The 27,928-nt window shown below is 43.5% G+C and overlaps 1 protein-coding gene across 1 annotated transcript in view; it reads left to right on the top strand.

Annotated features, from left to right (window-relative positions):
• ATP8A2 (ATPase phospholipid transporting 8A2) overlaps window positions 1-27,928 on the top strand; it is a 391,847-nt gene that overhangs the window by 50,282 nt on the left and 313,637 nt on the right. Inside the window, exons 12-22 of the mRNA XM_024753564.1 lie at window positions 273-350; window positions 2,812-2,900; window positions 7,900-7,944; window positions 10,367-10,442; window positions 12,871-12,976; window positions 13,333-13,415; window positions 16,221-16,270; window positions 17,218-17,287; window positions 19,116-19,200; window positions 20,625-20,764; window positions 21,980-22,118. Coding sequence (XP_024609332.1) covers window positions 273-350; window positions 2,812-2,900; window positions 7,900-7,944; window positions 10,367-10,442; window positions 12,871-12,976; window positions 13,333-13,415; window positions 16,221-16,270; window positions 17,218-17,287; window positions 19,116-19,200; window positions 20,625-20,764; window positions 21,980-22,118 — 961 coding nt within the window. The remainder of the gene's footprint in view (window positions 1-272; window positions 351-2,811; window positions 2,901-7,899; window positions 7,945-10,366; window positions 10,443-12,870; window positions 12,977-13,332; window positions 13,416-16,220; window positions 16,271-17,217; window positions 17,288-19,115; window positions 19,201-20,624; window positions 20,765-21,979; window positions 22,119-27,928) is intronic.

Genomic DNA, 27,928 nt, shown 5'->3' with positions numbered 1-27,928 from the left:
GTCCTGTGAATGAGGCGTTTGCTAAACTCAGAAGTGTGAGTTAGTCTAGGTCAGGAGATGATCACCTTGAAGCCAAATCATCTAGATGGAAATAAATACCGTGCTTTCTTCTGTATCTCAGTGTTTCTCTCCACTAATAGACACTGTATTTTCACCCCCAGATGAAAAACTAACATTTATATTGAGTTATATGTTTTTAGTTTCTTCTTAATCTAAATGAGGAATCGATGGTAGATAATTTCTGAAGTGCACCACCCCCTTCTCTCTTTCAGGACACAGATATGTATTATCTAGGAAATGACACTCCTGCCATGGCCAGGACATCAAACCTTAATGAAGAGCTTGGGCAGGTGAGAGCCTCTTTGGGGACGGTGTATGAACACGGTGGCAGACAAATGTTGGAAGAACCATGGAGAGATTTTGCAAAAATAATTCTCCATAAAGGTGGTTTTGATGTCTAAAAGAGCTCTGTAGTACTTGGAGGTACTATTAAACACAAATGTTAACTGATTTTGACTTACTTTTTGAGGCATGGGTATATCTTATAAGCTGGAAGGTTTCTGTGACAAATTAGTGCAAAAAATACAGCGCAACATTACTTTGGACTCTTAAAATTGTTAATCAGGGGCAAGTAAAGGGAAAATAATGGTTAAGATCCTCGGATATTGGGTAATCGTACAGAATATGTGGGGGCTGATTTGAAGGACATAAGTCCATACAGTCTCTCACGTGTTCCAGGTTTTATCTCTGGAACATTTCAGGGAACCGGTTTCTTTCCCACCATCACCCTTAAACCCCTGCTGCCTTTACTGATGCATTATGTCTTCATCTTCTGTTGAAATCACTGCAAGGAATACCTCTTTTGAATGCATTGCAATTACAGATTATAATTTCATTTTATAAATCTTATGTGAACCTCCCAACAAACCCAGGAGGTGAGTGCGGTATATGTAGCAGGTGAAATTTACTTCCTGTTTGAAGCCTTCTCCAGACTTCCAGGAAAGTTAATTTATCTCTCTTCAATGTTTCCATAACAATTTTTCCAAACATAAATACAGTAAAGTAAGAGGTGTGGTAGTAATATATGTCCATTTCCATCTTGGGGCTTTTGAGCCCATTCGAAGGTGTGGACGTGCCTGAGACACGGTCTTTGGTCGCCTCTGTCATTTTAGCACAGTGCTCAGTATGACTCTGTTCTCAGTTGCCGTTGAACTGGACCTGGATGATTGAAGGATTCAACATACTCAAGCACCCAGGATGAAATAGTTCATCCCAATTGGGAATAGGGAAAGTTTTCATGGGGGAGTTAGTTTTGAGTTGGAACTTAAAGGATAACTTAGTGTCCAGTAGACACAAGGATAGAAAATGCTAATAATTCCTTATTATAAAATGTCCTTTTTAAATATTTTGATATCATCTTTAAATTTTTTAAGAAAGAGGCAGAAAGAAATACTGCTTCTTGGAAGGCTGATCCTACTGAGCTTTTTGTACCCCTAGACTTACTGCATATAAAACTTATATAAACACTTATTATTTATAGTTAAAGCATTCATTACCCATAGTGTACTGATTTCATATTTCTAGGTACTGTTTGACTTCTTTAGGATCATTAATAACCTTTCTTTACTTAAAGGGCCTTGACTTGCTTTAAAAATAATTCTCAGTGTATTTGCTTATATTGTATCAGTAAGAAAAAGTACAGTACACACTTCACGTTATTAATCCCTCTTCTACAAAACAGTGCAATGTGGCTTCCCTAGAACAGTTCTTGGGGATCACTGGAGTCTCCCTCACATCTTGCCGCGATCATGACCCCTCTTTAGAAAATCCCTGAGAAACTGGAATCTTTCCTGGAGACAATTCTGTTGATGACTCCCGCTCACCAATCCATGATGTAATTTCCCAGAAAGTTACACATAGAATGATGTTACTTATCTTCTGGCCAAAACTTTTATTTCATAGATATGGAAATTGAGTCCAAGTAGGGTGAGGTGACTTTTCCCGAGCCCACATGGCTGCTTAGTATCCAGAACCTGACCTGGACTCTCTTCCTTTGTGGTCCTGAGTCCTTTCTCCCCCTCCCTCTCACAGCATCCACCCGGGAGGACAAAACTCACACAGCACACGTGCATTTGGGTTCATCTCTTTTGCAGTCAGTTAATCATGTCAAAATGGTTTGCTTATTAACCTCCACAGGAATTTCTCTTTTCACCTTTGTATATTGAGAGCTTAGTGTGTTATATGTGTGAAACTTCGTGCCTTGGAAAGTTATATCATCTGTAGCAGTTCCAAGCTGCCTTCACGTAACCTCACTGTGATCGTGATCGAGAGGCTTCGTGTTTGTTCCGTGCTGTTTCAGGATAGGTCTTCTTAGCCCAACTAGGGGATGGATTCTGAGAAAGAAATATATCGTGGTTGCCAAAGTCTGAGCTTGTTGTCTTGACATATTGGACACAAGAACGAATTCTGTATAAGTGTCATTGAGATGCCTAGTGGCAGGACTTGGTTCTTACGGATCTGAAATGGATCCAGAGCTGTTACTGAAGCCTCCTTTGTACATTTCCACACAATTGGACTCTAGAATTGGTTATTGAAATGGTTTTTAAGTGGCCTAAGCATTAAAGTATATTAATTTTTTAATAATACATAATTATTACGTATAACATATATATAATTATAAAATATATTTTGCTCGCTTAAGGGAATTTACCTTTGAAAACTAATACAGATTTTGAAAAACACAGAAGAAAAGACTTCATTTGTTGGTGTCTTACATTCTTGGTGTATGTTTTTTCCTTTTCTCTGATTTAGGTAAAATACCTGTTTTCTGACAAAACTGGAACTCTTACATGCAATATCATGAACTTCAAGAAGTGTAGCATTGCTGGGGTAACCTATGGGTGAGTGTCCTGATCACTTTCTGAAAATTTTATTTGTATTCTTCCAACAAAATAAGTTTATTTTTAGCTGCTTAGTCAAATACCTTGACTTTCTGATACTTTGAAAGGACATTTATAAGGGATGTAGATGTGAAATTACTGCTGACAGTGTTTAAAACTGAATGGGTCCCAATTTAGACCAGTTAAAACATGATTTATTCCTGCAAATACTAACCTAGTGAGAAATCTCAAGGAATCTATAAATTTATATTTCTAATCTAATTATACATTTCTTACTCATGTTTTGATCTGAACGCCATTGTTTTTTAATTGAGGTATAATAGACATGTAAAGTTATATTAGTTTTAGGTGTACAACATAATGATTTGATGTTTGTGTCTATTGCAAAACAATCACCACAGTAAATCTAGTTAACTTGTCAGCATACATAATTAGAAATTCTTTTTTTTCTTGTGATGGAATTTTTAAGATTTACCCTCCTGGCAATTTTCAAGTTTGCAATAGAGCATTTAAAAAAAATTAAACAGTTTTTTTAAAAAAAATTATAAATGTATGTATGTATTTATTTTTGGCTGCATTGGGTCTTTGTTGCCGTGCGCAGGCTTTCTCTAGTTGAAGCGAGCGGGGGCGACTCTTCATGGCAGTGCATGGGCTTCTCGTTGCGGTGGCTTCTCTTGTTGCAGAGCACGGGCTCTCGGCAAAGGGCTTCAGTAGTGGTGGCTCACGGGCTCAGTAGTTGTGGCTCATGGGCTCTAGAGCGCAGGCTCAATAGTTGTGGCACATGGGCTTAGTTGCTCCACAGCATGTGGGATCTGCTCGGACCAGGGCTCGAACCCATGACCCCTGTGTTGGCAGGTGGATTCTTAACCACTGTGCCACCAGGGAAGTCCCTGTAATAGAACATTATTAACTATAGTCACAATGCTGTATGTTACATCCTCATGCCTTATTTATTTTATATCTGGAAGTCTGTACCTTTTGACCCCCTTCACCCATTTCACCCACCCCCTATCCCTGCACCTGGCAATTACCAATCTGTTTTCTTTATCTTTGAGCTTGGTGGTTGTTGTTTTTAGATTCTACATATAAGTGAGCTTGTTTTGTTTTGTTTAGATTCTACATATAAGTGGAATCATACAGTATTTGTCTTTCTCTGTCTGACTTATTTCCTTAGCTTAATGCCCTCAGGGTCCATCCATGTTGTTGAAAATGGCAAGGTTTCATTCTTTTTTATGGCTGAATAGTATTCCATTGCATATGTACCATTTTCTTTATTCATTCACTCATCGATGGACACTCAGGTTGTTCCCATGTCTTGGCTATTGTAAATAATGCTGCAATGGACATGGGGGTGCATAGCTATCTTTTAGAGATACTGTTTCTGTTTTCTTCAGATATATACCCAGAAGTAGAATTGGTGGGTCATATGAAAGTTCTATTTTTAATTTTTGAGGAAGCGCCATACTGTTTTCCATGGTGGCTGTCCCAATTTACATTCCCACCAACAGTGCACAAGGGTTCTCTTTTCTCCACATCCTTGTCAACATTTATTTCTTGTTTTTTTTTGGTAATAGCCATTCTAACAGATGTGAGGTTTTGATTTGAATTTCCCTGATGATCAGTGATGTTGAGCACCTTTTCACATACCTGTTGGCCTGCTGTATATGTTCTTTGGAAAAATGTCTATTCAGAGCCTCTGCCTATTTTTAAATTGGATTTTTTTTTTTGCTATTGAGTTGTATGAGTTCTTTATGTATTTTAGATATTAACCCCTTATCAGCTTTATAATTTCTAATTTATAATGGGAGCAAATATTTTCTCCTGTTTGGTGGGTTGCCTTTTCATTTTGTTGATGGTTTCCTGTGCTGTGCAGAAGCTTTTTAGTTTGATGTGGTCCCATTTCTTTATTTTTACTTCGCTTTTGGTGTCAGATCCAAAAACTCATCGCCAAGACCAATATCAAGGAGCTTATCACCTATGTATTCTTCTAGGAGTTTGACGGTTTCAGCTCTTACATTCAAGTCTTTAATCCATTCTGAGTTAGTTTTTGTGTATGGTGTAAGATAATAGTACAATTTCATTCTTTTGCATGTGGTTGTCCAGTTTTCCCAACACCATTTATTGAAGAGACTCTCCTTTCCCATTGTATATTCTTGGCTCCTTTGTCATAAATTAATTGATCATATATGCACGGGTTTGTTTCTGGGCTCACTGTTCTGTTGCATAGATCTGTGTATCTGTTGTTATTCCAGTACCATACTGTTTGGACTACTATAGCTCTGTAATATAGTTTTAAATTAGGGCACGTGATGCATCCAGCTATGTTCTTATTTCTCAAGATTGTTTTGGCAAATCGGCCTCTTTTGTGGGTCTGGATAAATTTTAGGATTGTTTATTCTGTTTCTGTGAAAAGTGCCACTGGAATTTTGATGCGGATTGCATTGAGTCTGTAGATTGATTTGGATAGTGTGGACGTTTTAGCATTATTAATTCTTACAATCCATGAGCATGGAATATCTTTCCATTTACTTGTGTCTTTTAAAACTTAACGTATTACAGTTTTCAGTGTATAGGTCTTTAATCTCCTTGGTTGAATTTATTCCTAGGTATTTTTTTTTTTTTGATGCAGTTGTAAATGGGACTTTTAAAAAATTTCTATTTTTTAATTTTTATTTTTGGCTGCATTGGGTCTTTGTTGCTACACACTGGCTTTCTCTACTTGCAGGGAGAGGTGGCTACTCTTAGTTGCAGTGTGTGGGCTTCTCATTGTGGTGGCTTCTCTTGTTGAGGAACACAGGCTCTAGGCGCACAGGCTTCAGTAGTTGTGGCTCTCAGGCTCTAGAGCGCAGGCTCAGTAGTTGTGGCACACGGGCTTAGTTGCTCCGCGGCATGTGGGATCTTCCCGGACCAGGGTTCGAACCCGTGTCCCTTGCATTGGCAAGCAGATCCTTAACCACTGCTCCACCAGGGAAGCCCCGTAAATGGGATTTTAAAAAAAAAAAGTTCTCTCTGTTAATTCTTTATTAATATATAGAAATGCAACAGATTTTTGTATATTGATTTTGTATCCTGCAACTTTACTGAATTTGTTTAGTTCTAACAGATTGTTGGTGGAATCTTTTAGGATTTTCTATATATAATATCATGTCATCTGCAAATAGTGACAGTTTTACTTCTTCTTTCCTATTTAGATGCCTTTTACTTCTTTTTCTTGCCTAATTGCTCTGGCTAGGACTTCTAATACCATGTTGAAAAAAGAATACGAGAGTGGGCATCTTTGTCTTGTTCCTGATCTTAGAGGAAAATCTTTCAGTTTTTCACTGTTGAGTATGATGTTAACTGTGGGCTTGTCATATATGGTCTTTATTATATTGGGGTACATTCCCTCTGTACCCATTTTGCTGAGAGTTTTTTTTTAATCATATATGAATGTTGAATTTTATCAGATGATTTTTCTGCATCTGTTGAGGTGATTATGATTTTATCCTTCATTTAGTTAATGTGGTGTTGTCATACTGATTTGCAGATATGAAATCAATCTTGCATCCCTGGAATAAATCCCACTTGATCATTGTGTATGATGATCCTTTCAGTGTATTGTTGAATTTGATTTGCTCATATCTTGCTGAGGATTTTTGTGTCTATGTTCTTCAGGGATATTGACCTGTAGTTTTCTTTTCTTGTGGTGGTCTTTCTGGTATTGGGGCAATGCTGGCCTTGTAAAATGAACTGGAAGTGTTTCCCCCTCTTCTATTTTTTGGAAGAGGTTGAAAATGGTATTAATTCTCTTTGAATGTTTGGTAGAATTCGCTAGTGAAGGCTTCTGGTCCCAGACTTTTGTTGGGAGGTTTTTGATTACTGATTCAATCCTTTACTAGTAATCAGTATGTTCAGGTTTTCTGTTTCTTCATGATTCAGTCTTGGTAGGTTGTATATTGCTAGGAATTTGTTTCTTCTAGGCTGTCAAACTTGTTGGCATATAATTGTTCATAGTAGTCTCTTATGATCCTATTATTTCTGTGATGTCGGTTGTAATGTCTTCTCTTTCATTTCTGATTGAGGCCTCTTTTTTTTCTTGGTGAGTCTAGCTAAAGGTTTCTTACCTTTTTCTTTTTTATATATGAATTTATTTATTTATTTTTGGCTGCACTGGGTCTTCGTGGCTGCACGTGGGCTTTCTCTAGTTGTGGTGAGCGGGGGCTACTCTTCGTTGCAGTGCGCAGGCTTCTCATTGCTGTGGCTTCTCCTGTTGTGGAGCTTGGACTCTAGGCCTTGCGGGCTCTAGAGTGCAGGCTCAGCAGTTGTGGCACATGGGCTTAGTTGCTCCGCAGCATGTGGGATCTTCCTGGACCAGGGCTCGAACCTGTGTCCCCTGCATTGGCAGGTGGATTCTTATCCACTGAGCCACTAGGGAAGTCCCAAGTGTTCTTAACTTTATCTTTTGAAGAACCAGCTTTTAGTTTCATAGTTTTTTTTTTTTTCTATTGACTTTTGAGTCTCTATTTGATTTATTTCTGCTTTAATCTTTATTTCCTTCCTTCTAACTTTGAGTTTCATTTGTTCTTTTCTAGTTCTTTTAGGTATAATGTTAGGTTGTTTATTTGAGATTTTTTTTTGTTTCTTGAGGTAGGCATTTATGGCTATGGACTTCTCAGAACTGCTTTTGCTGCATCCTGTAAGTTTTGGTATGTTGTATTTCCATTTTCATGTGTCTCTAGGTAGTTTTTGATTATATGTTTGATTTCTTCATGGATCCATTGGTTGCTCAGTCACATGTTGTCCAGTCTACACGTATTTGTGAGTCTTCCAGTTTTTGGTGATTGAGTTCCAGTTTCATACCCTTGTGGTAGGAAAAGATGCTTGGTATTTCAGTCTTCTTGAATTTACTAAGACTTGTTCGGGGCCTAACGTATGATCTATGCTGGAGCTTGTTCTTTGTGTGAATATCTGTGTTTTTGATCACAGTTTTGTAACCATTCTGTTTCTCTCTCTCTGTCAGTCATTTTCCAGAATTGACAAGGGAACCATCATCAGATGATTTCTGGTAAGTAGATTTTAGCAGTTCTTGACACTTTAGTGGGAAAGGCTTTGGAACAATTTTATGTTGGCACTTCTCACTTGAATATTTTGAAAATAAAAGTTGCATATGTTATTTTAAGAGAGAACCAGAATAAAATGGAAACATGAATATGGTTTTAAAAGCCCAGTGGTACTACAAGGTTTTAACAAAAATATCCAGCTATCGGTCTGATATATCCACTCACTTTCCACTTCTTAGCATAATGTCTTCAAGGTTGTACCATACATGTTGTAGCATGTATCAGAATTTCATTTATTTTAAAGGCTGAGTAATATTCCATATGTGTATATACCACATTTTGTTTATTAATTCATCTGTTGATGGGCATTTGGGTTATTTCCATCTTTTGGCTATTGTGAAAAACGCTTCTATGAACATTGATGTACACGTATCTGAGTTTCTGCTCTTATATATTTTGGGATTATGCCTGAAAGTGGGATTGCTGGTTCATGTGGTAATTCCATGTCTAACTGTTTGAGGAACCACCAAACTATTTTTCATAGCAGTTCTACCATTTTACATTCCTGCTGGTAATGCACAGTTTTCCCACGTCCTCATAACACTTGTTAATTTCTGATTGTCTTTCATATATATAGTAGCCATCCCCGTGGCTGTGAAGCGGTATCGCGTTTGTCTTTTTTAGGTATATAATAGCCATCCCAGTGGCTGTGAATTGTGGTTTTGATTTGCATTTCCTTTAAGACTAGTGGTGTTGTCTGCTAAGGTTTTAAGATTTTTACACTAAGAAAGCTGATTGCTGGGACCATGTATGTAGGGGGGACAGCCAGGACTGTTTTATTAGAGGATCTCTGATGTTAGCATCTGTGTGTCTTTCTTTTGAGCCGATCAGTCATCTTCTTGCAAGAAGACCTCTCCAGTTTCCTGCCAAGGGCTGTAAATCTGGCTGAAGCTGTTATGGGAACTGAGTGGAGACAGAGGGTTGTTGATCATACCTTTCAATGTCTACAGTGTTTCACTTAAAACTCCGGTTTAGGGAGGATGCTGTATCCTATCCACCTGTGCGCTCAGTGTTTCTGGGTCCAGGGCTCCTCTGGTTTAGGCTCTCTGGAGGATAGACCTTCATTTCGTTCTGGGGGCAGAGGGTTCAGGTGCCTGGCTGCCTGGGATGAGGGAGGTTTCTCACAGACTCAGTCTTGGTCAGGTGGACTTGGAGCCTGTCCTGTCTTCCACCTTCCCTTTGTCTCACAGGTACCTCGTGCTGCCGCGTCCTCAGCTTTCACCAGGGTCCTGCTGGGGGCAGCAGCTTGCATTTTAGGTGCTTCCCCTTGCAAGCTGTTGGTTTCTGTTTTCTCTGCTGCACTAAACTCTGATATCTATCTCTTCAGCATTCCGCTTGACATCAGCTCTGCTGTCATCTTGTCTTCCCTTGTCTTTGTCCTGAAGACAGGGTTTCTGGAAGGGGCGAAGAAGGGAGCGTACTCAGCCCTTCGCGTCTCGTCAGTGTGACGGCGTGGAGCCATCACGTCACGTTTCCTTTTTTGTAATTATTTGCCCCCTTTTTCTCTTTCACATACAAGCTCTGGCCACGAATGGCTGCATAGATACATTGCCACAATTCCTCCTGTTTTACATGCTTGGAGCAGGCACTCTGGGGAGTTCTCCGTGGTAGATGCAGGGGCCAACAGAAATGATAAAGTCATGGTGTTCATCCTTGCATCTCTTTCTTCTCCTTGTAACTACAGATCCTCCTCCATTTACAATGGAGTTATGTCCTGACGAGCCCATCATAAGTTGAAAAGATCAGAATTCAAAAGTGCATTTAATACCCCAAAGCTACCAAACATCACAGCTTAGGACAGCCTACGTACAGCGTGCTCAGAACACTTAACGTTAGCCCACCGTTGGGCAGTATCAGCCCATTTCATAGTAAGGCATTGAATATCTTGTGTAATTTATGGTATACTGTACTGCAAATGAAAAGCAGAGTGGCTGTCTGGGTCCAGCGTGGTTGTACGTGTATGGCTCGTTCTCCCTCGTGACGGTGGGGCTGACTGGGGCTGCGCGTGTCGCCCGGCATCACGAGAGAGGGTTGTCCCACGTGTCGCCAGCCTGGGGAAAGATGAGAATTCAAAGTTCGAAGTACGGCTTCTACTGAATGCGTATCAGTTTCACACCATCGTAAAGTTGAAGAATTGTTAAGTCGAAACATCGTAAGTCAGGGACCATCTGTATTTTGTTTATAGTCGGGTTAAAGATTTACTGCCTTGAGGTTTGAAATCATAGCGAGTATTTCAAATCTTGAAAAGTTTAATACAGAGTTAAACGCTTTTTAGGTGTGGTTCTTCCTGAGGACAGACTCTTACTAGGTGTGTGTTATCTTGAAGGAACTTTTGAGCTGAGTAAGTATCTTCTGTTCTCTCTTCAGCCGGATACCGCCTCCGCCTAGTGACTCGTGTGACTTTGATGACCCCAGACTCCTGAAGAACATTGAGGATCATCACGTAAGGCTGCCGTTTGCTTCTAGAACTTTATTTTATTTTATATGTTTATTGGAGAACACTGGATTTTTTATTTTTATATGTTTATTGGCGTATACTGTATTCTGGATTTACAATATGTTATGTTAGTTTCAGATGTACAGCAATGTATCAGTTACACATATACATAGATCCACTCTTTTTCAGATTCTTTTCCCATGGAGGTTATTACAGAGTAATGAGTTCCCTGTGCTATACAGTAGGTCCTTGTTAGTTATCTTTTTTATATATAGTAGTGTGTAGGGATTATCATAGTAAGTGAAGTAAGTCAGACAAAGAAAGACATAGCGTATGGTGCCACTTACATGTGGAATCTAATAAACGATACACATGAACTTATTTACAAAACAGAAGCAGACGCACAGATCTCGAAATCAAATTTATGGTTACCAAAGAGGAAACACGGGGCAAAGTGATAGGAGATTGGGGTTAACATATACACACGCTTCTCGGACTTTGAATAACGTGTGATGCAGTTTCATTTATGTATGTGTGTAATGTCTTGAAAGTTAGAGTCTGGGGAAGAGATGTGACCTCGCTTACATAGTGTTAGTGCTTTAGGGATGTGATCATTTCGTGGTGAACACTTCGCATAACTTAAAGCCAAATTAAATACGTGGTGAAGTTATAAAGTAGCACATCACGATCCAGATGGGTCCTACCATCGAATCCTCTAACATTTCAGATTTCTTTTGCTTTGTAAGGTTTCTGCAATACTAGTTCTTCACAGTTGTGAATATAAGACGTCGTGTATTTTGCAAAGTAATTACGGTATCCTTTGGCTAGGATAATTTAGGAAACAAAAGTAAGATATAGCAACACGTAGCATTTATAGCATCCTGCTATGTGCTAGGCATTTGAAGTATATTTCCTTTAGCACCCGAGTCACCCCAGAGAGGCGATGGGAAGTTGCACAGAAAGATTGACTTGGCCAAGAGTTACCTGGCAAACAGATGTAGAAGTGAGAGTCAGGACCTCCTTGGTCTGCTCACTTCTTAAGTGTGACGTCACATTCTGAACTATTGTAACAGACCAGGATTTATTGCCGGTTCCTCTGAATTCATTTTTGTTCTAAAGGCTATTCTGAAAAACACCAACTTAGAAAAGTATTCAATGATCAAAGCATTTCATAACCAGTTTAACCTGTGTAAATTAGACCTAATATGACTCTTTTCTGAAAAACATTTTAGTTTTAAAAGTAGGTAAACTCAAGCGACATTAAAACTTTATCTTTCCCAACTTTTGTGAAGAGATAGATATACTTAAAACTTTCTCTGAATTTTCAGTGAGGAAGCCTCCTTTTCGCTATTTCAGTTAGTCCGTATTTGTTGATGCTAAAACTTTCCCAGCAGTGCTAAGACTTTCCCAGGCCCTGGGATGCAGGGCCTCAGCCCTGGTGATTCTGACAAAGTGGTCCCAGACCTCCCAGAGCATGCTGCTGAAGGCCGTGCTCTGGGTCATGGTCACAGACACTGATACTGTCCTTTCCTGTATTTGATCTTAGAGGTAGACGCAGCTACTAGGGTAGAGCAAACAGAGGAAGGAACAACATCTCAGAAGAACCGTCTCTGGAGAAGAGTAGTTTTCATTAAGGTTGTCAAAGAAACAAGCACCCCGTGAGGACTTGCTTTCTGAAAGAGGACTCAAGCATCCTCCAATAGTATTTAGGTTGAGGGTAATAATGCGGGTGGGCGACTGAAATGGTCTGTTTGCGTTGGGATGGTGGAGGGGCAAGGAGAAAGTGCAGGGTGACAGACAGGCTTGCAGATGGCTCCGAGTCTAGTTTCCCGAAGTTTGTTTTGCTGCCATAGATCACTAGGTGCTAAAGCAGCAGAGGAGGTGAGAAGAGCTAGTCCCACGGAATCCCAGTGTTGTCTTAGGAACAGCAGCGAACAGTTTAGACTGTGAAACAGCAAACTGATCAAATAAGAGACCCATTCACTTAGCAGACAGTTTAAGGGCCTAGTTTACATCAGACACCTTGCCAGGTAGTAGGGGAAGAGACCGCATTCCAAGACGGGGTGTTAACAGGCTCCTCGATGAAGCAACTGGTAAACTGAAGCCCCGAGGATGCGCGAAGAGAGGGACTGGCTGACAGCAGGTGGAGGACGGCCATGGGCCAGCGGGAAGGGGCGAGCTCAGTTTGAAGCGCTGTAGACAGAGTGGCTGGTGGAGGGTTCAGGCTTGTGGGGGGCGAGTGGCAGGAGATGGGCCAGATGGCGAGCAGGTGCTGGGTCCTGGGGCACCTGGGGTCCACGCTGGGGCTTCCGACCTCTGTTCTCATGGGAGCAGGAAGGCGTCTGGGGTTCTAAGTGGGAAGGTGCCTTGAGCCTGACTCTGGTGTACGTCAGTGGTGTCCCGACAGTCGGGTGACCTCGGCTCCCGTTTGCAGCCCACAGCCCCCTGCATCCAGGAGTTCCTCACCCTCCTGGCCGTGTGCCACACCGTGGTCCCCGAGAAGGACAGAGATAACATCATCTACCAGGCCTCCTCCCCAGGTGAGGCCTCTTGGCTGGGTGTGCCCTGCTGCCCCCCTCTCTGGGGACCTGGGTGTTGGGAGGTGATGCGGCCCCGCAAAGCCCCCACTGTGTGCCCCTGGTCTCACGCTGGCTGCAGAGTGCCCGGGGGGGACTAGTTCCAGGTCCGTGGCTTCTCCTCTGATGGAAGCGCTCCTTTCAGGGTCCTGGTTGGGGGAGAGTAAGTGAGCGCCTTCTAGATCCTTGGTCTTTACTGCACGAAAGGCCAGGCCTCTGTCGCTGGTGTGGATCTCGTTCACGTGAAAGATAACACGTGCTAAACAGAATCCTGTCATTCCCAGAGACTAGTCAATGCCTCATCAATTCTTTATTGACAGATGAAGCTGCTTTGGTGAAAGGGGCTCGAAAGCTGGGCTTCGTCTTCACAGCCAGAACGCCCTACTCTGTCATCATAGAGGCCGTAAGTGACACCCCAGGGCACCGCCGGACGCTCTGGGTCACCCGCTTTTTGGAAGACTGTATGTTAGAAATAGCACACCTATTGCGCGTATGAGAGCTGAGTTTTTTGTTTGTTGTTTCTCTGTGAGAAGCTAGGTGTGTTGAGAACATGTCGTGTGGTTCTGTCGCCTCAGTGTTGTGTGTTGTTTCTGCGTCATCTTTCTTAAAGGCGCCGTCTACAGTCTTTCACCCACTGATGTGGAGTAACGTACGGTAAAGAATGCGGGAAGCCTGCTCTGGGCCCCGTAGTTGTTGGGAAAAGCTCCACAGCCTCCTGTCCTCGGGGGTGGGTCTGCGTCTGTCTCCCTGAAGCCCTCGGTCACTGGCTCTGGTCTCCTGGGCTGGCAGAGGAGGGAGTTGGCACTTAAGATCTTTTTTTTTTCTTTTTTTAATATGGGTTTTTCCCCCCTGAAATCAAGACGTTTATTTTATGATTTTTTTGAGTTTCCCTCTCAAGGAGCCAGAGGGAGAAAGCTGGGGAGAAGAGAAAGTTTGAATCGGGAATAAGGTCAAATAGGGATCCTTGGGGTGGCAGCAGGGACACGGGTGGGTAGGTGGGATGGGCGTTCTCTGTGTTGAGCAGTTGGAGGGGCCCTGCTCACTGCTGTCTGGGTGGATGAGCGCCTCCGGGCAAGTCCCCGCCTGCTCGCCCCTGTGCTGTTCCCACCCTCAATCTGGGGAGGACTCGCGGGTTTTTACAGCTCTTGGCGCTCTGCATCCTTAAATCCCTGGATCTCTTGAAGGCATTTGAAGTTCGCTTCCATCCGGTGTAATAACTCAATGTTGTTCCTGGCCTGGCGGCAGTCTGTTCTTTCTTTTCCTTACGTGCAAAACCTAAAAAGTATCGTACCGTGTACAGGGCGCCCATTTCTCGGCATTTTCAGTTTCTTTTTTACAGAGTACAGAGATCAGAGCATGTTTATTTGAGCTTGATTTCAGCCAACACAGGGAATTTAGCTTAGGGAAGCGTACAGTCGCTACAAGTTGGGACAATGTACTGACAATATAGTTTCCTTCGTGGAAGCTTCTCACCAGTGGTGTCGTCTTCACCTCCAGTTTGAGGAGATTTTAGCCTTCACGGCCAGGTTTCAGGTGTGTGGGTACTGCTGTGTTTCTCCGCAGTGCAGCCATGGGGATTGGGAGGGGCGATGGAGTAAATAGACCATGGGATTAGATAAGATTTATAAGTAACAGTAACTTTAAATCCTATTCAACTGTGAATACCGGGGTATCCTCATCCCACAAGTCCTCGAGGTGGTTACCTGCTACTTACAAGAAGTGTCTTGGGACTTCCCTGGCGGTCCGGTGGTTAAGACTTTGCCTCCAATGCAGGGGGAGCGGGTTCGATCCCTGGTCAGGGAGCTAAGATCCCACATGCCTCATGGCCAAAAAAAAAAAAAAAAAACGAAGTGGCTTTACGGATCATCATTCGGTCTGTGGGGGCCGTGAGGGTGTTGATGTGACATCGGCACAGAGGCGGTGGGCTCCCGGCGGTCACGGCACGGGTGCCGAGGGGGTGGCAGTGGTGACCCTCTGGACGGGGACCTGGCAAAGCTGGGCCAGGCTGAGGGGAAAGGGAACTGGGGCTTGCAGAGAGAGGGGGTAAATGCTGACGGGGGCTGGGTTAAGTGGCCCATTCATTGTGTTTTAGGAAGTGAAGGGACGGGGCATTGTGGAGGGGACGTGTGACTTCCCAGTGCTTTGTGTGTGTCAGCCACACACTTGGGGATCTGTGTGTTCCTTCAGTTATTATTTCTCTCAGACCTAGGGGACAAGGGAAAGGGCAGATTCGATTAAAAAGTTTACAAATTTTGCACACATAATCTGGAATCTTCTGGAGAAAAATTAAGAATTTTTTTTTTTTTGCGGTACGCGGGCCTCTCACTGTTGTGGCCTCTCCCGTTGCGGAGCACAGGCTCCGGACGCGCAGGCTCAGCGGCCATGGCTCACGGGCCCAGCCGCTCCGCGGCATGCGCGATCTTCCCGGACCGGGGCACGAACCCGTGTCCCCTGCATCGGCAGGCGGACTCCCAAGCACTGCGCCACCAGGGAAGCCCAATTAAGAATATTGACGTTCCAACTTTGAAGAACCCGAAGAGAAAAGGCATTTGATGAATTGCCCTAAAATCTGGTGCAGTTATACTCCTTTGTTTCTAAATCCAAAATTGAAAAAGTTTTGAATTCCACGCTTTTCCCCCTAAATTTGGGGTGTGGACATTTGGTAGGGAAACCTAATGGAACTTCCGTGGAGCCACTTCTGTTCTTTATGAATCTCACTTGGTGGGGATAGCCGTGCATCTTGCTGCAGGAAACCAGTGTGTTGTATTACAGGGTGTAGTGCCTGGGCCCCCTGGGGATGTAGTGGCATACGGTGTGCACGTACTTCTGCGAGATGTGTAAAATTCTGGATTCGGAAGCAGAACTGGCCCCAGGTCTCAGATGGACCTGTGTAGCTTGTGTCCCTTATTTGTATGTCTTGGAAGTTACTCTGTCATGAGCTACTATGACAGCCACTCCCGCTGGAGGAAAAGGAGACGCTTCCACCAGAAGGGGGAGCTATGGTCCCACCAGACTGACGGGGAAGACAGTACTTGGTGGAAGGTGTCTGCAGGGGGATGGATGGAGGGAGGGAGAGGGAGAGAGGTAGGGAACAGGAGGGGAGGGATTGGGGAGAGGCATGGATAGAGAGGTTTATGATTGGGGAGCTGGTTGTTTTGAGATTTTAATACTTTGCACTTCAGGTAAAAGCCTGTTTTTCTTCCTCTAGATGGGACAGGAGGAGACATTTGGAATCCTTAATGTCCTGGAGTTTTCTAGGTATGTTTCTCTTTTGTGCACTTGAAATAAACTGTCCCTCTCTATCTATCTGTCTCTCTGTCCACATATACACACAGTAAGTCCCCTATTTACAAACTTCAAGCTGTGAACTTTCGAAGACACAAACGTGCATTCACACGTCCAGTGAGTTAGCTCGTGTCTGTAAGATTTAAAATGTTTTCTTTATTTTTTGTTTGTTTTTTATGTATTACTTGTGTGAAAAGTATTATAAACCCATTACAGTGTGGTACTGTGTAGCCGATCGTGTTAGTCAGGTACCTAGGCTAACTTCATCGGACTTACGAATGCGCTCTCTCAGAAGGGAACTCATTCGTATGGAGGGGACTTCCTGTATATCTACAGATGGGCGAGAAATGAGTCAGTGACTGAGGGCAGGTCCCTTTGAAAGATGAGGAAGGAGGTGCCCGTGCATGTGCTTGGGGCTGCGGCTGGGGAGGGAGCCATCAAGGGACCTCTGCGCTAAATCGGGAGGTCCTCGGAATTCATCGTTTCTTTCCACTTCAGTCAAAAGAAGATACGATGAGATGCTTTTGAGTGGAATGGGTTTATACTGAATCTTGCACTTTGCTACTTACTGGGCAGGTAACTGAACATTTTTGAGCTGTGAAATAAAAGTACGTGGACACAGTATTGTCAGGAGCAAATTAGACACAGAGTAAAGCGCTCAAGTTCTACATTTCTGTCTCTTCTTCTATCAAGAGCTGTGCTAGTGAGTTTCCACGGCAGGGAAAGGAATAGGTTTATGCAAAAGAGTAGGAGATACACAATTAAAGTCTGACTTTGAGGGCAGAGGTAGGGAAGATGGAGCCTGGCCATTTGGGGGCCAGCCAGACCACCTTTTGGGTTGTTTGGTGTTTAATCACAGGATGTGGTCCTATAAAACAGACCCATGACAGTTTTCTTTCCTTTTTGTTTTTACCCTACAGCGACAGAAAAAGAATGTCTGTAATTGTGCGAACCCCTTCAGGACAGCTTCGACTCTATTGTAAAGGGGCTGTAAGTACTGGCTGAGGTCTGCACGCCAGGGACCCCTGCTGCTTCCCTAACTGCTGTTCTCAGCATCCTTGATGGTTGCCCAGGGTTGAAAGGCTCTTTGGGTCAGCCTGACACTGACTTAGTAGTAAAAGCCCCCTGAAGATGATGGGGGTTCACGCCAGTGTGGCAAGGAGGTCAGTGGAAAGCTTGCTGTTCATCGGTAGCTGGTTTCAGAAACGGTAGCTGGCCGTGTCCTTCAGAATCCTTAGACTGTGAGTTCTGATTCCTGTTTTCTGTCCTCGTGTGGTGACTTTGGAAGATTCAGTCAGTTGTACCAACCTATGATCTTTTAAGGACTCTGATTTTTTTTTTTTTTTTTGCGGTACGCGGGCCTCTCACTGTTGTGGCCTCTCCCGTTGCGGAGCACAGGCTCCGGACGCGCAGGCTCAGCGGCCATGGCTCACGGGCCCAGCCGCTCCGCAGCATGTGGGATCTTCCCGGACCGGGGCACGAACCCGTGTCCCCCGCATCGGCAGGCGGACTCTCAACCGCTGCGCCACCAGGGAAGCCCTCTGATGTGTATTTTTTTCTGTAGCAGCTATTCTCAATATTCGTGGTTTAGTTTTTATTCACTACAGAGGCTGGCTGGCGGGTTTGAGGTAGTGTCCATTTGTGGTCTATTATTACTGTCCCCTCCGGTCATTTCCTATGTCAGGCTTTCTGTCCTGTCTGCCTCCTGGTCATCGAATCTAAAGCTTTAAGGAAAGATGCTACTGTTTGTGAGCCTGACCTACAAAACTACATTGTGTCAAACCGTGGTCTTATGTGTTGAGGGAAAGACTTATTAAGCTCATTTTTTGAGACCATGTCGGGAAATAGGAGGCTACACTAGGATCAGTGATTCGTTGGAAATCTTACTCGTCTTTACCAATCGTGGGAAGAAGTATTTGAGGACAGTGACAGAGCTTTTTAAAAAGTGAGTAAAAATGTGTGTGAATTCTAAGGCATCCGACCCGGACTCACCAAGGTCCAGATTATATTGGATTAGATTGGGAAAGATTAGATAATTAAGTTAAATTCTGTTCTCATATGATACACTTTCTTACCTTTTTGGTTGTTTATTTGCCATTGTGTTCTGAGAACCACAGCAAGGCCAGCAGGGGTCAGTGTGAGGTACAGAGGAAGGGGGGCAACCACAGAGCAGAGTCAACAGGAGATGCTGCAGGGGTGCATTTAATTTGTTATAGGATTTAATTCTTCTCAAACCTGCCTCCCCTAAACCAAACTAAATTTCTTAGATTTGGGGGGGCCTAAAACTGCCATTTATCACATATCTGATGCATGATCCGTAGCCTGCAATCCTCCAGCCCTGCTTGTGGGTCATGGAAATAGTTCCCAGGTGATGAGCTGTCCACACCGTGTGTTCTCAGCTGAACCAGGTTCTGTGCAGGGTGGGTCGTGCCCTCCCTGGGTGGGAGCTCCTGCATCATCAGGAAGGGAGAGTACACTTGAGCAATTTAGGGTGTGTGCTTTATGCGTCCCACTTCTGCAAAGGGTGTTAACAAAGTCTGGTGTGAGCTTTGCAAATCTAGGTGAACGTCGGCCCCGTCGTGTCCCTGATTATTCATTCTCCTGACACCCAGGGTCCTCCCTGGTGTGTTTGTGTGGACACATACCCACCCCCAGGTTGTTTTCCAAAGCTCATGACTGAATCCAGCCGAGAACTGTGTTTCCCGTCGTCCACCCAGGTGTGCGCTGGATCCACACCACAAAAACAGAGCTGGGCTTGCGGTGCTAGAGTGTCAGCTGACCTGAGGTTTGCCGGTCACAGCGTTTCCCTATTTTACAGGATAACGTGATTTTTGAGAGACTTTCTAAAGATTCAAAATACATGGAGGAAACACTATGCCATCTGGAGTATTTTGCCACAGAAGGTGAGTGGAATTTGGAAACGTTATTTCTGCCCTTGGAGTTGTGCTTTCAGGGGGCAGTTGGGTGAGCCTTCGTGTTCACGTGTCATTTTTGTGCAGCACTTGGCTTGCTTCAAAGGCGGGTCGTTTTCTAGTGCCAACCCCATCCCCACCCTCTGCATCGGTGGCAGTGACAAGAGTCGTGGCTGTAGACCGACTGCTCTGTTACCTAAACGTCATCCGCTGACTCTTAACCAGAGGGACGAGTGTGAGGCAGGCCAGCCCACGATGCTATGCAGAATTGCCCTCCGGTTTTGCACTGCTTTCTCGGAAAACTCACCTTATTTCCCAGGCCCTCTCTCGTTTCCCTTATGACACTGGCTTACCCTACACTTCCAGCAAGAATAATCCACTGAACCCATGGAGAACAGGAAGGGAGTTCTCAGAAGGGCTTTAATCAACACCCATGGGCTTCCCTGGTGGCGCAGTGGTTGAGAGTCCGCCTGCCGACGCAGGGGACACGGGTTCGTGCCCCGGTCCGGGAGGATCCCACGTGCCACGGAACGGCTGGGCCCGTGAGCCATGGCCGCTGAGCCTGTGCGTCCGGAGCCTGTGCTCTGCAACGGGAGAGGCCACAACAGTGAGAGGCCACAAAAAAAAAAAAAAAAAAACAACAACACTTCTGTCAGGCTCCCCTGCACGTGAATGTGATGAGAGCTTGAGTGCCGGCTGCTGCCTCGTTGCCTGCCTGAGCCTCTCTGGCCGCATGTATCCACGTCTTTGCACACACAGGCACACACATGTACACCAGAGGACACACATGTGCACACATAGGAACACATCCACACAGGGACACACACAAGCACGGCTGCTTGAAAGCCTGTGTGTTTCACGTGGTAGCACACTGGGCCTTTACTGCTGTCTAGAAACACACTTCCCGTCTTGCCTCCTGGCTGACGGGAAGTCATTGCTTGCTTTTCTCATTCCTTTATTTTATTTATTTTTTTAAAAATTCCCCTTTGATTTTTTTCCCCTTGTTTGTCATTTTAATGAAACTTGGGTATGGATGGAAGTGAAATCAAATGTTCATTTACCCCGCTTCCCTGGAAATTCCAAAATTACTTTGAGAATCATAAAGCAGTTAAATAGGTGCGATGTCTGTGCGTCCCTCCTCGTGTGTGTGGGTCGAGCGCGGCTTCTGTCCTTCTCTGCTGTGAGGAGTTCAGTCTCATGGCTTCTCCTGTTCCGTCAACATCTGTAGAAGCAGTGGTTTATATTAAAAGAAGGTTGCTTTTCAATTCATTTTGAGTGTGTGCACGTTGACTTAGAGTGACCTATGAAGTGGATGGTCTCTTTGATTTTCTGCACACGCGGTGTCCCCTGGGGGTAAGGCACCCCGCTTGCCCGTCACTAGGGCCCTCACTGGGAGACGCGGGACTGTTTTGCAGGCTTGCGGACCCTCTGTGTGGCTTACGCCGACCTCTCTGAGAGTGATTACGCAGAGTGGCTCAAAGTCTACCAAGAAGCCAGCACCATCTTGAAGGACAGAGCTCAGCGGCTGGAAGAGTGTTACGAGATCATTGAGAAGGTAATTGCACGTGGTAGATGCGTTACATTACGTGCCCGGTGACACCTAATCAGCAGAAAAGTTTTGGTGCAGAAACCTTTTGGCTATATAGTGATGTCCTCTGATCTTGTAAGTATCTTAACTCACCATTAGCTTTTAATCGTTTCTTTGCTTTACGAAACACTCAGTTTTTATGAGCTCTCCGAAAGGTCTAGCCACCCTCTGCTAAGCATTCACGTCTTAAGAAGTATCAGGTCAAAAACGGCATCGGCGACTTTCTGGGTTTGCCTAAGATGAGGTGTAACGACGTTAGCTGGCCCTGTTGAGTTTCCTGAGCAGTCAAAATGCCTCGGCTGGCTGGACATCGTACCTGCTAAATGTTTTCACACTTGCTGTCCTCTTTGAGCTTTGCCATTGCCGCTCCACGCTGCCCACGTGATTTGGTTGTTATTTCACTTCCTCCCAAGACATGAGGTAGCTTCCAGCAGATTGAATCCCTCGAATCTGGGAGCTGGATTTCAGCTTTTTCCGTTTCATGTCAGCAACCACTGGTCCATCCATCTTCCAGTTTCAGTAGCTTTGAAGTCGTTGCTTGCTTTTCTCATTCCTCTATTTTATTTATCTTTTTAAAATTCCCCTTTGATTTTTTTCCCCCCTGTTTGTCATTTTAATGGAACTTGGCTATGGATGGAAGTGAAATCAAATGTTCATTTACCCCGCTTCCCTGGAAATTCCAAAATTACTTTGAGAATCATAAAGCAGTTAAATAGGTGCGATGTCTGTGCGTCCCCCGGCCAGAGGCGGGCACTTGGGAGGTAGCTGGCCGTTGTGGTCACTGAATAGTTTTTTCTCATGTGTTAACTGTACCACAGCCCTTGACTCCTGAGTGGAGTGAGAGAGAAGCCTCAGTCCTGTTAGTGTCCCCAGGATAACTCACCCATGTGCTCTGCTGCCAGGTGGTTTCCCAGGTGGTTTCCTATCCCAAGGTGCCCGTGTACCCAGAAGTAGATGGCACGTGCTGGCCCGTGTGTGTGGAGGGGTTCTAGCCCTGTGGATGGTTTTGAGATGCCGCACATGTGACTGTCATTAATTACCTGCAGACAAAGGTTTAGTGTGGAGGAAATGAGGTAATCGTCTCAGAACACTTTGACTGCCTTTCTTTTGTCAAGGGTTTCATCATTCGTGCTGCTCTTACGTGTGTCCCCATCTTTAATGGAAGCTGTTTTTTTAATTTAGAATTTGCTGCTTCTTGGAGCCACAGCCATAGAAGATCGTCTTCAGGCAGGCGTGCCAGAAACCATAGCAACTCTGTTGAAGGCAGAAATTAAAATATGGGTGTTGACGGGCGACAAACAAGAAACTGCAATTAACATAGGTAATTCATTTAAAGGATAATTTCCCAATGCTGATTTTTGTATTACGTTTTTGAACCGCCTTATAGGGGTGCCTAAGGGCTCCTCAGATGCATTGACAGAAGTGTTTTATAGAATTCTTCATTCACAAGACCGAGAAAAGTTTAAGATGCTCTTATGGGCATTATCTACCCATTATAAACAATGAGACTATGACACCTTCCTGAAAAGTATTAAACATCCTTACAGAGGCCAGAGAATTCAAAAGTTGATGAGAGTTTGATTTTCTCACTGCTTTCTTCACAAAAATTTCGTCTCAGAGACTAAGCGTGTTTTCATTAAGTTTAGATATGCATTATCATTTTATATAGCTATAGCCATTATAATGATTTTTAGCAATTCATAGGTTTTCTGATAGGCTTGAACCTTTCCCTTCCCCATCTGGGTTGGCAACCTCTGCCTGCTAAGCGTCGCAGAAATGAAAATTGAAGAAAGGGAATTTAAGCCCAGATTACTTCATGAGTGTTAAAGCAGCACGTTTTTAGTTTGAAAAGGACTTGTGAAACTACTAATTTTAAAAAAATCTAATTTTTTAAAAAAAAATTATTTATTATTTTATATTTATTTTTGGCTGTGTTGGGTCTTCGTTGCTGCGCACGGGCTTTCCCTAGTTGCGGCGAGCGGGGGCTATTCTTCGTTGCGCTGCATGGGCTTCTCATTGCAGTGGCTTCTCTTGTTGCGGAGCACGGGCTCTAGGCACACGGGCTTCAGTAGTGGCAGCACACAGGCTCAGTAATTGTGGCTCATGGACTCCAGAGCCACAGGCTCAGTATTTGTGGCGCCCGGGTTTAGTTGCTCTGCGGCGTGTGGGATCTTCCCGGACCAGGACTCGAACCCGTGTCTCCTGCATTAGCAGGCGGATTCTTAACCACTGGACCACCAGCGAAGTCCCAAAAAATCTAATTTTGATTGTTTGAATTGCTTTAAAATTATCTAGGACTTCTGTCACCCTTGTGTCACAAGCTCTGGTGCATAGGTGATAAAATGAAAGGGCTACATGACTTCTCATGTGTTGTTGGGAATAGAGTCCATGTCACAGCTCACTGCAGGAAGAAACATACAGAAAGAACAACTGAAGTTGAGTGACTGGTGTCCTATTCAGAGAAGTCTCCTTGGTACGCGATCAATTGGTTCCAATGGAGCCCTTTCCTTCAATCTTCTCTTTTGAATCAGCCCCGACTCTCAGAGAACCTCAGTTATAGACAATGCCTACTGTCTGGGGTGGATTTCCTCTTTTTTTTTTTTTTTAATAGACAAAAAAAGCCACTTAATCATTTCTTATCAAGACTGTAGTCCTCTTGGACTCGCACACAAGTGAGATTAAAGTCCCCAGAGACTGACACATGATTCACGAACAGTCTCTGAAGGATTAGATGTAGATGTTGTACCTGTGGTTTCCTAAACACATATTTTTGGAGAAAAGTGTGGTGTTTCTGTGTAGACCTGTCACTACAACTAGATAATAAAAACCCATTGCTTACAGCCCTTTGGTGATGTCAGCAACATTTTTATAGATGAAGGCTAATACGTTTGCTTTCAGTGGAATGTCTCTTTCTATGTATGTACATCGGCCCTTCAGGTATTTCCCATGTAAATTTGGTCTAAAACACCTGCTATTGATCCACGGCTCCTGTTCACAGAGGGCACGGAAAGCATGAGAGCAGTGGTGCTGCACCTGCCCCGCCCCTGTCCTCCTGTCCTCGTGTCACACCTGCATCTATCAGGGTCTAGGCAAGTTTAGGTAAACACAAGTGAAAGCAGAGTTCCCAAAATCAACCCAGAAAACACGAATGGCTTATTATTCCCGAAGGAAGGTGTTAGTCGTTGCTGGAGTGAGGCTTGTCTGAACCTCACAAGGTGATTGATACCTGTCCAGTTTTTTTCCATTAACAGCTATATCATTTTGTGCTTTTTTCAAAGAAGGTGTAGCAGTGTTTGTAGTTTTGGTTTCAGAAGCACTCATATCCATTAGATATTTTAGAATTGACCTTTTAAAAAACATTCTAATCCAAGTCGGAAAAGAAGTAAAACCGTCACTGTTTGCCGATGACATGATATTATACACAGAAAATCCTAAAGATCCTACCAGAAGACTACTAGAGCTAATCAGTGATTTTGGTAAAGTAACAGGATACAAAATTCACAGAAATCTCTTGGATTCCTATACACTACCAATGAAAAATCTGAAGGAGAAATTAAGGAAACACTCCCATTTACCACTGCAACAAAAAGAATAAAATACCTAGGAATAAACCTACCTAAGGAGGTAAAAGACCTGTATGCAGAAAACTATAAGACACTGATGAAAGAAATTAAAGATGATACAAACAGATGGAGAGATAAACCATGTTCTTGGACTGGAAGAATCAACATTGTGAAAATGACTATACTACCCAAAGCAATCTATACATTCATTGCTATCCCTATCAAACTACCAATGGCATTTTTCACAGAACTACAACAACAAATTTCACAATTTGTATGGAAACACAAAAGACCCCGAATAGCCAAAGAAATCTTGAGAAAGAAAAACGGAGCTGGAGGAATCAGGCTCCCAGACTTCAGACTATACTACAAAGCTACAGTAATCAAGACAGTATGGTACTGGCACAGAAATATAGATCAATGGAACAGGATAGAAAACCTGGAGATAAACCCACGCACATATGGGCACCTTATCTTTGATGAAGGAGGCAAGAGTATACAGTGGAGAAAAGACAGCCTCTTCAATAAGCGGTGCTGGGAAAACTGGACAGGGACATGTAAAAGAATGAAATTAGAACGCTCCCTAACACCATACACAAAAATAAACTCAAAATGGATTAAAGACCTAAATGTAAGGCCAGACACGATAAAGCTCTTAGAGGAAAACATAGGCAGATCATCCTATGACATGAATCACAGCAAGACCCTTTTTGACCCACCTCCCAGAGAAATGGAAATAAAAGCAAAAATAAACACATGGGACCTAATGAAACGTAAAAGCTTTTGCACAGCAAAGGAAACCATACACAAGACAAAAAGATAAGCCTCAGAATGGGAGAAAATATTTGCAAACAAAGCAACTGACAAAGGATTAATCTCCAAAATATACAAGTAGCTCGTGCAGCTCAATATCAAAAAAACAAACAACCCAATCCAAAAATGGGCAGAAGACCTAAACAGACATTTCTCCAAAGAAGATACACAGATTGCCAACATACACATGAAAGGATGCTCAACATCACTAATCATTAGAGAAATGCAAATCAAAACTACAATGAGGTATCACCTCACACGGGTCAGAATGGCCATCATCAAAAATTCTACAAACAGTAAATGCTGGACAGGGTGTGGAGGAAAGGGAACCCACTTGCACTGTTGGTGGGAATGTAAATTGATACAGCCACTGTGGAGAACAGTTATGGAGGTTCCTTAAGGAACTAAAAATAGAACTACCACATGACCCAGTAATCCTACTACTGGGCATATACCCTGAGAAAACCATAATTCAAAGAATCATGTACCACAACGTTCATTGCAGGTCTATTTACAATAGCCAGAACATGGAAGCAACCTAAGTATCCATCAACAGATGAATGCATAAAGAAGATGCAGTGCATATATACAATGGAATATTACTCAGCTATAAAAAGAAACAAAATTGAGTTATTTGTAGTGAGGTGGATGGACCTAGAGTCTGTCATACAGGGTGAAGTAAGTCAGAGAAAAACAAATACTGTATGCTAACACGTATATATGGAATTAAAAAAAAATGGTTCTGAAGAACCTAGGGGCAGGACAGGAATAAGGACACAGATGTAGAGAATGGACTTGAGGACACGGGGAGGGGGAAGGGTAAGCTGGGACGAAGTGAGAGAGTGGCATAGACATACATACACTACCAAATGTAAAATAGATAGCTAGTGAGAAGCAGCCGCATAGCACAGGAAGATCAGCTCGATGCTTTGTGTCCACGTAGAGCGGTGGGATAGGGAAAGTGGGAGGGAGACGCAACAGGGAGGGGATATGGGAATGTATGTATCCATATAGCTGACACACTTTGTTATACTGCAGAAGCTAACACACCGTTGTAAAACAATTATACTCTAATAAAGATGTTAAAAAATTCTATTCTTTATCTTATTTTTTAATTGAAGTATTGTTAATTTACAATATTGTGTTAGTGTCAGGTGTACAGCAATGTGATTCAGTTATATGTACATATTTTTTCATTTTCTTCTCCATTATGGTTTATTATAAGATTTTGACTATAGCTCCCTGTGCTATACAGTAGGACCTTGTTGTTTATTTTATACATAGCACTATACATAGTGTGTGTATCTGTTAATCCAAACTCCTAATTTATCCCTCCTCCCTTTCCCCTTTGGTGACCATAAGTTTGTTTTCTACGTCTGTGGGTCTGTTTCTGTTTTGTAAGTAAGTTCATTTGTGTCATGTGTTAGATTCCACATATAAGCGATATCATATGGTCTTTGTTTTCTCTGACTTCCTTTACTTAGTATGATCATCTCTAGTTGCATCCATGTTGCTGCAGTGGCATTTCTTCATTCTTGTTTATGGCTGACTAATGGTCCATTGTGTACACGTGCCACTGAATTAGGGCGTCTGTTGAGGATGCAGTGTAGACATCTAGACACGGAGTTAGACTTGTCCACGTCAGACCACTGGTGACGGCTTCGAGAAGCCTGAGGCCATGCTCCAGATCCAGGAGGATTGTAAGCCTGTGTTCTAGTCCCATATTCCTCATGCCTTCTGTGATACGAACCATTATTGGTCTGTCTCCCACAATACAGACTGGGTATTCTGTACGTTTTAGTGCATTCTGTATGCACATTAGGGTACCCAGAAGGTATTTGGGAAGCAGATCACGTGTCTAGTAGTTCTACTTCTAGGTGAAATAAGGAGAAGAGTGCTGAATGCTGGGCACTGTGCTGGGAGTGCTTTCCCTACGCTGTCTTTGGTCATCACATGTCAACAGTCTTAGAGCACCGGGGGCTGGGCGACATTCAGAGTTTACAAGGTCCTGCTCCACTTAATGACCAAGCTAGTTCATGCTGGGTCTCAGGGCCAGTCACTCCTGGTGCAGGGCTCATTTTAAACAGATTCATGAAGCTTGCACGAAAACCCTCTCTGAAATTTGAGTTAGAAAACCCTGGAGAAGGGTACTAAATTTCATCCATTCTAAGACACCTTGTTTTCATATTTCACCGCCTCCAGAGTTGGGATGTCTTATGATTGTTGACTCTTACCGTTTTAACTGGCAGCATTTCTCTTTAGAGGTGTCTGGTGCTGTTGGCTGTCTTTAGTATTCGCTCGCTGTCTTATTTATCTATCATCTGTCCATCCATCTATCCTCCCATGCATCTATTCTTCATCCATCCATCACCTATCCTCCCTCCATCCATCACTTATCCTCCCATCCATCTATCACCTAACCTCCCATCTATCCATCACCTAACCTCCCATCCATCCATCTGTCCTCCCATCCATCCATCTATCCTTCCATCCATCCATCTATCCTTCCATCCGTCTATCCTCCCATCCATCCATCTATCCTTCCATCCGTCTATCCTCCCATCCATCCATCTGTCCTCCCATCCATCCATCTATCCATCCATCCATCATCTATCACAGTTTGAGAATTTAAAGTGTAACTTTCAGTTCATACCTTGAAAATAAATACTTAGTCAAATTAGGTTCCAGGATATTCGTGTCTGTTATGAGCCTATGAGTGTTAGGTAGATGCAGTCATCCTGCGTGTGGCTTTGAG

The sequence above is a fragment of the Neophocaena asiaeorientalis genome, unplaced genomic scaffold (genome assembly GCF_003031525.2).
Source record: "Neophocaena asiaeorientalis asiaeorientalis breed wild unplaced genomic scaffold, Neophocaena_asiaeorientalis_V1.1 scaffold443, whole genome shotgun sequence".
NCBI lineage: Eukaryota > Metazoa > Chordata > Mammalia > Artiodactyla > Phocoenidae > Neophocaena > Neophocaena asiaeorientalis.
Note: the sequence above shows the minus strand (reverse complement) of the source record. Positions and strands in the feature narration are given on the sequence as shown.